Raw genomic sequence first — 10,681 nt, 5'->3', positions numbered from 1 at the left:
TTTTTATAATATTGATACATTCTTTGATATCACTATCATACTATCAGTCTACTGATTTATTGAACTGCTATTTTATTTCCTTGAAATTGAAATTAGAGATTAAAAGATGTAAATTAATGTTACATCAGTTTTCACTGAAAAATTTCCATCCTTTTTAAAGATGAATTTGAATTTTTTGCATCAGACTTATTTCAACACGAACACTAAATTTGCAAATTGGTTTAGTAAACCAGCTTGAGGCTCTTTTTTCGGTCCCGATATATCCTATATTAGAAATCATGTTTAAAATGTGTTGGAACTGCAATGTTGACAAAATAAGAAATGAATGATTACTGTTGAAATGTTTGCAGTATTTCGTTGTTTTTTTCCTACAGATTGTATTAATCTTTTATTATATTTATAAAATTGAACTTCACTTCAAATTTAAATAATTGTTTATCAGAAGTGATACTTTTTTTTGAGGAGGGAGGAGGATGGGAAGCTGATATACTTATTATCAATTTATTACGCTGATAATTTGTGATAACAAACCTGCAGTTGTTCAGTATATTTATAAATAGTTCGTACAGTAATTTCAGTCCTATTATTTCCCTATCATCTATACAGTAGTGAATGGAATTTTTTTAGTTGAAGGGTTACCACATGAATGAAGTGGAATCCTTGTGATTGAGTTAATGGAATTGAAAGTTCAATTTTAAAATCTTGTTTTTCGTCCTTTTTTTTGTTTTCATTTCATCTATTTTGAAATAAATTCTTTATGGATGATTTGTTAGGTAAACATATTTGTGTTATGTTAAACATAACAAGTTTGAATTAAATTTCTTAATTCGATTTATTGTCATTCTTAAAAAAAAAAATCATTTGTATAAATACTTTTCCTATTAGGAAAATTTACCTTAGTTTTTTTTCTTGATTTTTAATAGGTAACTCGTTTTTTTTTCTCCCTTAATATAAAAACAATTATATAAATATACGCTTTTTTTCCCTTGTTTATTTAAAAAAAAATGTTCCAATTCCGAATACGGTCGAACTGATTCATACAGTTGTTTTCCGTAGCGATATGTATGTATTGGTGAATTTATGATATTTCATTTTGTTATTTAGAATATATACATATGTGTTTTGTGGAGGGAAAAGCAAGAAAGAAAATGAAAAGTTATGTAATTTAGGGGAATTTTTAAAGTACAATGTTAGTTTTGTTAAAAAAAAACGGTAAGCATTAAATAAAATTCTAACGATACTTTTTTTTTTTTTCGATCATCAAATAGAATGAACAACTGCTATCCTGAAAGAAAAGAAAAAAAAAAAAAAAACGGAAACGAAAGAAAAAACATCAGCCTTTTTTTTTTTACCCCTGTTATTACTGATTATTTCATATAATCATATTATATGATAATTACTTTCAAATATCAAAATATAATTCTATAACATTTAATTAATGCGCCTTTTTTTCCCTCCGAATTAGATATTTCATTTTTTAACTTTTTTTCTTTATACTTCATTTATTTAGCATTCATTCTACTGAGTTATCATTTAATGATTGTTTTTTTGTTTGCTACTTGCATTCCAGAAAGCTATCAGTTGCAGTATGTGTTGGGAATTTGAACTATCATTAGGTTTATTATAAATGTTTTCTGTTCGTTTAGATGACATTATCTGTATGCTATCCGATTTCACCATTTTACTAAGGTTTACTAAAAGCTTATTTTATGAAGTTAATTGAGCCAAATGTGCATTAGCGAAATTTCTCGTTTGATCTTTGTTATATGTACTTCTGGAAATGCTGGAAATTTTTCAGTCATTGAAATCTAGCAATAACAATTTTTCGTCATGTTTGTTGAAACATAAACAAGCACTGTATCATCCTTGAAAAATTATATACTTCATGGTAACATAATACGAATTCAATTACCGCTTTTGAATTTATGTAATAATGCATTTTTTTCTAAATTTAAATTTATGCGTTTAACTGATGCTTGCAAATCGAACTTCCGCTATTGCGGAAAAATGTTGATGCTTATTTATCATTTGAAAAGAACCGTTTAAACATAGCATTTGCACATAGTTTGATCATAAATAAAGATATCTTAGAAGTGGCATTCTTCCTCCATTCTTTCATCATTACAATAAAATTGAAGAACTGAAAATTCTTCTCATTGTAAAATTTCCAATAATGAAATTAAACTAAAGCAAATGAGTTGAAGTCGAAACTATCCCAAAATTTCCCTTAAATTTTATTTTGAAGAAATGAAACGAAATAAAAGAAAAAGAATGATCCTAAATATTTCAGCGGGATTGATGTTATAAACCATTGCTTTCCTGTTTGTTTTAACTAGTTTACGGAACAAAAATGTAGAATTAATTTGTCCATTCTCATTTGTTCTTTGATCCGTAAAGCTTTTCAACGAAATAAGTATTACTTTGTTGTTAGCGCATAAAACTTCATTGGACTGCCGTCTTTTTTCTCTCAGTTAACTTTTTTTTTTCAATTTCTCAAAATAATTTTCAGTCTTTCTTCGTTTTTATTTTCTTACTAAAGGAGAAATTCTTTGTAATTTTTATAAACAGTAATGCTGTGAATGATAAGAAGTGTAGGTGAGATGCAGGTAGTGTCATCGTTTTATTCCAGAAACTTTGGGAATTTCGAAATGATAAGTATAAAGTGAGGGAGAGCGATTTGCACCGCTCACTAAAGAATTCAGGACGGAATTTCGGAAACCTTAAACCTAAATCGAGATCAAGAAATCAGGGACCCAAGTTTAAATAGTGATGTCATCTAACGGTGAAATCATTGATTTTGAAACCTCATTAGTTCGGATTTTAAACAGAGATCCGAAAAGGAGTGAGGAATGTTTACAAATAAAACTCCTTAATATAATTGTTTTCGTAACCAATGCATACTTATTAAATTCATATAATTCCCAAGTAAGAATTAATTGAACTTTAAATGATTTCAATGACCTTTGGATTAAATTTAAATTTTCACTTTACATAGTGAAATAAGAAATTTGTCAAACTTACAAATAAAATTCTTTACTGACAACTAAGGTCCAAAAATTAGAATGTTTTTTTAACTTCAATTTATTCTTTAGTCAATTAGTAGATTCACATTTCGAAGATTTGTTATAGTTAGTTGATGGGGAAAAAATGGTTAGTCATATTTTAATAGATATTTTTCCCTTTCTCAACAAACAATTTATGTTTTGGTTATAAACAATGTCACATTGTGTTTACAATTTAAGTTATTTTTCTTTCCTTTTTTTCTTGTCATCCAATGTTTACTTCATCCTGAATGCTTCTTATTCTTCATCCCGCTACTTTATTGATATAATGTTAAATGTTAATGTTAATTTTGGCTTCAAAATCGCAACCATCTGGCAAATCCTTCTTTCATTCATTCAATGATGCTAATTTACAATGAAAATCGTTTCAACAAACATATAGCTCTTAAGCTTCCTTTAAAATTACTCAGAATTTAATCCAGGAATTTCCTAAACTTTCTGATTTTGAAATATTTTTCATCTTTATTCATTGCTTGTATTCTTAATGTTATTTAAAATTGAAAACCAAATTTTTTGTTTTCAATGAAGAAAAAAAAGCCATCAGTAACTACGAAAATTGAATATTTAACTAAAAACAAATCCAGGCAATTTTTTGTTGTTTTTTTTTTTTTTAAATTGAAGGGAACACATTTCCGAGCTATACTTTTCAAAATAAATATCCATTATACTTTCTTTTCCAAAATATATTTTTATCACTGGAATAGAAATAGCTTTTCACTTTAGCTTTTAAAATTTTCAAAACTCTGATGCTCATTTTACAGCCTTTGAGCTTATTTACTCTCTTGATTACGTCATTCATTTGTTTATGTAGCGTTACGTTCGATACTAAAATGTTTGCATATTAACTTTATTTTTGCGATAAATTTTCCTTTTCAAAATTTACAGGAAGAACTAAAGAAAAAGGAAAGAAAAATGCAGAGAGAAAGAAAAATAGATGTTACTCCAAGTAATTATTCAGTATTGGATACTGAGTTTGGAAGTATGCGGGAACGTTTTGAAGCCGAAATGAAGCATGTGGAGGAAGAAATGAAACGTTTAAGGCAAGAATTTGAAGGTATCAATTTTTTTTTCTACTCATCCTTAATTGACCGAAGCATCCAGTTAAGGTGTCAGAAATCTAAGCAACTTTGTTTTCCCTAAATTTACTTTCAAAACAAATCACTTTACATTCATCTTTAGAGAAAGTTTTGAATACAAATTGTGATTTTGGCAGTGTTGAAATTTCTAAAGTTTATTTTTATTTAATCTGAATCATAAAACCAATTGATGATTACAAATTTCGTCCAAAAAAAAAAAAAAATAACGAATCGAGGAAGTCAGAAAGATATAAATTCGTTCAATGTAGTGCCATAAGATTTTATCAACCCAGACAATTTGTAATGATTGTTTTTTTTCTTTTAAACGATCAATATGTCCATATCTCTCCTTCAATGATTATTTTAATTTGTTTTTCTTTTTTTTCCTCTACACTCATTTTGTATTTACATGAAATTGAAATTGATTTTGTGGTAATTGGAATAGATTTCTTTACCCTAAACATAGCAAATCACGACATAATGTATGTATTGCATATACATTTCCTCTTTTTTTTTTACTTGGAACTTTCGAAATATGTATTTCCATAAAATGCTTTTATTTATTATCACTCTTACCATATTATTACCAGCTTATATGTTAATATATCAATGATTGAAATTAACAAAATAACTTTATTGGGCTAAAAAAAGGCGAAAGACAGAATATCATATACTGTTTGAAAAAGCCTATTGGTATTCTCAACTTAATGTATACATATATATCGTAATTCATGTGAAGTAAATTATCTATATTTGAAATAACAATAATAATGATATGCTTCATTCATTTCATACGTAGATATATCTGTGGAATGATAGGAGGCATCATTTGGTTTTACGCTAATAAATCAACTGCTTGTGTCATCCTCATAAAAATCATATGGAAATATATCTTGTTTATTGTTTGGGTTGATCAATAATTCCATCAGTATGTCATTTCATTTTCTCTTTTCTTCTTTTTAGTCTACTGTTTCTGTTGGGGGAAAAGGTATCTGGTCGTAATGTCACAAAGTTTTGCTTTTAATCATTTCATTTTTCTTTCATTTTTGTTCCCATATATTAGTGTATATATTGTTGCTTTTTATTAATTTTCAATATTCAGGATTTGTTCCGTTACTTACCAATTGCTTGAAATTTAGATATTCCTTGTGAAAAATTTAGAGTAAGCTAATATCTCTTATAAGTTTAATCAATAAACACCGATATTTCCAAATGTTCCATTGTTTTTCGTGCTGGAAGAATGAGTAGGATGACCGAATGGTGGGACAAAGTAGGGTGATAGGTTGTGTCATCGGTTAACTGCTTCATTAATTATTCAGTTGATAATTTATCTAATTCATACATTTAATTATTTGCTGCTATGAACTGATAAGTATAAGCCTAAGAATGTTAACATATGACGCCTAAGTAAGGCTTACTGTAAAGAGTCTTTGTTCACGTTCAGTTTCGAGACTAATTGTGTTGACAACAAAATCCTTTCTCAATTTCTACTTAAAAACTCTCATTTATTTTATGTGTATCCGATCACATTTCCTTTTCTCTTCCACCATTTAAAACTGGAACTAACTGAATCAAATTAATTGCACTTACTGCTTTAATGCTTTCTTAGTAATGGAAAAACAGACTAAGAAAAACAAAGAAAAAGTGAAATATATAAAAAGGGAAAAAGATAAAGAAGGAAACGCAAAATGGTAGAAGCACTGTAGAAGCATTGTCAGAAGTTGGATGAATATGATTCCTTTTTATTCATTCCATAAAACATAAAGAATTGCTATACTTTTGTAGGATATACGCCATCACAACCAGGATCACAGGCTGATAATCGCTCCACCACGTATCATCGCGAAGAATCCAGACGTTACGAATCATCCACAACGCAGGTAATCCATCTCAGCACCTATTTCCGTAAATTTTTTCCAGTAGGTTTGAAAAAAAAAGAAACCCTCTGGTAGATTTCATGCTTTCTGAATCAATCAGAGTTACAGGGCAGCGGTCCACCTCCACCAAGCAGTACGTTCCGTAGTGAGGGAGGTTTTACGCGACCGGATATGATGTCCATTCGACCAACCTACGATCCTTATCTGGAAAATCTTAAATCACCGCTTATCAAAGATGAAAGTGATGGAAAAACGCTCAGACTTAGGTTTATTTATTGATCTGTCATGTGTTGAAAGTTCCAGAAAAGTAGTCTACAATGCCATTAATTATGACGTACGCACAGTCTGATCTCAAATTTTTATGTATTGGTTAACTTATATCTGGTTCAGGAAATTTTTTTTTAATGATTATGTGGCTTATTTTCAGGAAGGCTCTTGCTCCATGCCATATTCACGTTGATCTTCAAGCTAGTTATTGTATTTAGGCAAAATTGCAATTTAATATTTAAGCATTACGCTTGGCAAAAAGCGTAGAATATAGTACTGTTCACTATATATAGCTTGAAAACTTCTTTGCGATTTATTTTCAAAGACACGTCTGACTAGCATGACTAATCGATGAGGCACAAATATTCAAGCAACTTCAAACTTCGCCGAAATGACCGTGAAATCAAACCTCATGTTTCAGATTTGATGTTGCACAGTACAAACCGGAGGAAGTAACAGTGAAAACAGTTGATAACAGACTTTTGGTCCATGCTAAACATGAAGAAAAAACACCGCAACGTTCCGTGTTCAGAGAATATAATCAGGTTCTGGATATTTCTTCTAACTGCTTGTATGCAATCTAATTTTGACAGATCGGCTTATATCAATTTCGATACATCCTGTATTTCTGGATTAACGACATATTCTACTTCAGGAGTTCATGCTTCCCCGCGGAACAAATCCAGAACTAATCAGCAGTACGCTAAGTACGGATGGCGTTTTAACGGTTGAAGCACCGCTGCCCCATTTGGCTATTCAACACTGAACTTGCTTAATCAGATTCTGTCGTATGAAGTGTGTTTGGACGACGCATACCCTCCTTCTCAAATCCAGTTTTTCCTCTGCCTTAAAGTTGCTATTACAACATCCAATATGATCTGTACAACAAAGTCCAAAAAATGTGTTACTTTTTTTTTCATTTCTAATGACTCATACACAATTCTAAAACACACCTGGAATCATTTGAATATAACAAATCAATTTCATAAATGTTGCATTGCCCTGCATTGCTGTTAAATTAATTTTATATAAAATGTTCCATTCAGAGCTCAAAAAAAGAAATTCGCTCTCAAAACCTCCTAGTTCCATAAAAAACATTCCTATAAAGTTAACGTAAAGCCTTCCAAAGTTGTGGATTAACTACAACAGTTAAGTCTTAAAGTTACGGTCAACTCAAGTAGTCATCTTTAGCTTCTCGTTAACCTGATGAATTATCCACAACTCCCCCCTCCTCCTGGTCCATGCTGAAAACTGGGAAAAAATAAATTTCGGTGAGCTTCCAGCAAGAATATACTGTAACGGCAATTTCCAACCGTACAGAATCGTCTTGATCACTGGCATTCAGAGTAATACCACTTCACTTTCCGCTCATTTAATAGTTCGCAAAAGAATTGGGGTTAGAACTTTTGAATAATTATTACAAATGATAGTTTAGAAAACAGACTACAAGCGGAGATAAACTGAAACACAAAAATCACAGTCAAGTTGAAGCATGTGAAAAGACGATTCAGTAGGGTATGTGCAGTCATCTTATACAGAACTCCGCCAACATTAAAATTACTTGGACCTGTCATTCTGAATCTCGTCCTCTACCTTGGCATCCATAAAATATTCCCCGTTATTATACATCTGCCTGAAACTGTGGATTTCAAATAAGATAATATTCCTCAAAAAAAGGATTTTGAACTTATGAAGGACATCCAATTCAAACAGCCATGTGGTTGTAAGCGAAAACTAAACCCAACAAGTCTCAAAAAAAAGCGATAATACAGACCTAAATGATTTACACAATGGATTTGATTTACACCGATTTACATAATGAATTTGAAACGGATCAAAGTGAAGATTTAAACCTTATTAATGGCGCATAATGCATATCAAACAAAAAGCGCGATGTCGTTTTCGGCGGGGGCCATTTCTCGCCTTCGAATACTACGGGATCAATGCCCTCTTCACCACCATACTTGGCCATTAGTTTTTCAAACTTTTTTCTCCTAAAAGCAAAGCTTCATTTAGATATTGAAGTAGCCCCTTCATTTATCAAGGTACCAGCAAATGCTATGGAATGAAGTAGGTTCCGTAATCATTTGACAAGAATGCGATTTAAAGTCCTCCACTTATGAAGATAATCAATACGATAAAAAAGTAGAACGTCTACGAAACATTCTACCTCTTTTCAATCTCAAAATCGGTCCGATATGACACATACGGACATAGCCGGAATCCTCGTAAATCTGGAACAACTAATTCTGGATGCATTTCCTCAACATGAACAAATTCTTCAGTGACCGGATCAATAAAACCGACATCTTGGACGCCAGTATAGTCTAGAAAAGACAGGCGTTGCCAACCAAAAAAAATGCCTTTAGTTTTTTTTTTTTTTTTTGATAGATAATCGCTTTGGAAAAAATAGATAAAGTTGCATTGATAGATAATCGCATTTGGAAAAAACTCACGATGTAGTTCCTCCGGATTTTCGTTCTTGAACTTCGGCGACAATTCTGGGAACTCGCGATCCTGTCCCGGAAGCTGGTGACGCTCATTTATTGTTGGACCGCGTTTTCGCCATCCTTGAGCCTATTCAAAAACATTTTAAATTCTGACGATTGTAATCTTTTACTGTAAGGATGTTAACGGAATCTCATTTCAAATCCCTAAGAGCAATCACACCCTAAATAGTTATGCTTATTTTTAAATAAATTAATGAATCTTGTAAAGTTTAAATTAATAAATCCCTACAACTATTCCCGAACAAACAAAACCAGTGTCATTCAGAATGAAATGCTACTTGAACAACAAAACCACTTCTAAAAATACCATACTTTCGAGAATATTGGCCAAGGTGGTCGGAAGTAATAAGGATTGAGTGACCGTACACCTCTGGTAGATACCAGAATTACTGAAGCCAACATCGTAATTTCAATGCATTAACAATACGTTAACAAAGGATGAGATGAAGTCAACATGCTCCCTCTGAAAAACAAAACTTTAAATTATTTCAAATTTAAATTTGAGAGAACAACAGCCAATTACTCGAATAGCTTCATGCATAAACTGACACCGAAAAGTTAAGGAGATTACTTCTCCCTATAGAGATAACTATTTGCATCAAATAACAACAATGAACAAGATTTCCAAAAACATTATTTATGCAGCAGAAAACTCTGCGAAAACAATAAAATATAAACAAAGCAATATTACATATGCTCGCTTAATGCTATAGAATAAACAATGGATATGCCGAACATGTGTAGCAAAGTGACAAAGCTACTGACAGAGTCAACTACTAATAAAATAAAATTTTTGCTATCACCAACAGATGGAAAAAAAATATGAGGATCACAGAAAGCATTTTTTTTAAAGATTTCATGGCTAAAAGGAAGAATTATGTATAGCTCGGTACATATTTGGATGGATTTACAACAGTAAAAAGAATCGAGCTAAACTAGAAAGCGAGATCACAGCAGAGTTTCACAAAACAGACACTGGCAAGGAAAGAGAGAAAAAAGAATCGGATTGAAATGAAAGTCAAAGTACACATCAACTATCCTATAAATTCTCGAATGACTTGTAATAATACAAAAACAAGTAAAGTTTAGTTACGACTTTCATGTTCATGTTTAAGTGATATTTCTTAATGATTCAACAAAATAGAATAAAGATTAAATTAATTTATGAGATGTACTTTTTCAGCTCGTCACTAAGCAAAAAATCCAGTACCCTGGAGTTCATGTTACAATGAAACAGGAGATGGGATCAACAGGCATACACTGCATCATCTTTTAAACGAAAGCCGGAACTGTTGAAATACGCAGAATAATTACGGCCGAAATTATTGAACTATTTTTTTGGTAATACAAAAACAAGTAAAGTTAATCACAAGAACGAATTTCACCAAATTAAGACCCAGATAAGGACTTAATGAAGAGAGCCTCAAAATTGCGTGACAAAAAAACTATAAAGGACCGGATTTCAAGATATAAATGACATCATGGGTCCGGATTAAGTGCAGCACTTACGGCAACCAGAACAGGCTCATATATTTTCCGATAACCTTCTTGAGTGAGATGAACGTAATCAAACATATAATGAGATTCAATCTGGCCATTCGTACCTGAAAGATAAAAGAGAAGCTTAAGTGCAGCGAATTATTGCCGAAATTGTTGAACTAGCTTTTAATAGTATAAAAACGAGTAAAGTTAATCATAAAACGAATTTCACCAAATTACGACCCAAATAAGAACTTAATTAAAAGGTTGTCGGAAAATCAATAAACCTATTCTAGTTGCCGTAAGCACTGCACTCAAGCGTCAGCTTCGTTACCACGCGTTTTCGAAACGAATCGTTCCTGCTGAAACTATTAAATAACGAATTTCAAGATGTAAATGAAATCATGGGT

General features: G+C 31.3%; 3 protein-coding genes across 3 annotated transcripts in view; 1 reads left to right on the top strand and 2 right to left on the bottom strand.

Annotated features, from left to right (window-relative positions):
• Window positions 1-3,612: 3,612 nt before the first annotated feature.
• LOAG_02804 (hypothetical protein) lies at window positions 3,613-7,358 on the top strand. The gene is made up of 6 exons (XM_020446132.1): window positions 3,613-3,646; window positions 3,948-4,116; window positions 5,924-6,018; window positions 6,124-6,281; window positions 6,704-6,827; window positions 6,938-7,358. The coding sequence occupies exons 2-6, from the start codon at window positions 3,975-3,977 to the stop codon at window positions 7,046-7,048; spliced, it is 630 nt and encodes a 209-aa protein (XP_020303486.1). The 5' UTR covers window positions 3,613-3,646; window positions 3,948-3,974; the 3' UTR covers window positions 7,049-7,358.
• LOAG_02803 (hypothetical protein) lies at window positions 7,208-9,261 on the bottom strand. The gene is made up of 5 exons (XM_003138340.2): window positions 9,105-9,261; window positions 8,739-8,859; window positions 8,453-8,609; window positions 8,136-8,276; window positions 7,208-7,915 (listed from the first exon to the last, which is right to left on the bottom strand). The coding sequence occupies exons 1-5, from the start codon at window positions 9,192-9,194 to the stop codon at window positions 7,840-7,842; spliced, it is 585 nt and encodes a 194-aa protein (XP_003138388.1). The 5' UTR covers window positions 9,195-9,261; the 3' UTR covers window positions 7,208-7,839.
• Window positions 9,262-9,486: 225 nt separating this feature from the next.
• Window positions 9,487-10,681, bottom strand: part of LOAG_06629 (platelet-activating factor acetylhydrolase IB subunit beta) — a 2,807-nt gene continuing 1,612 nt past the window's right edge. Inside the window, exon 5 of the mRNA XM_020447192.1 lies at window positions 9,487-10,396. Within this exon, the coding sequence (XP_020302554.1) occupies window positions 10,272-10,396 (125 nt within the window). The 3' untranslated portion in view covers window positions 9,487-10,271. The remainder of the gene's footprint in view (window positions 10,397-10,681) is intronic.

Source organism: Loa loa, assembly GCF_000183805.2.
Source record: "Loa loa unplaced genomic scaffold supercont3.3, whole genome shotgun sequence".
In the NCBI taxonomy this organism is placed as follows: domain Eukaryota; kingdom Metazoa; phylum Nematoda; class Chromadorea; order Rhabditida; family Onchocercidae; genus Loa; species Loa loa.
The sequence above is the reverse complement of the archived record's forward strand: the minus strand, read 5'-3'. Positions and strand labels throughout refer to the sequence as shown.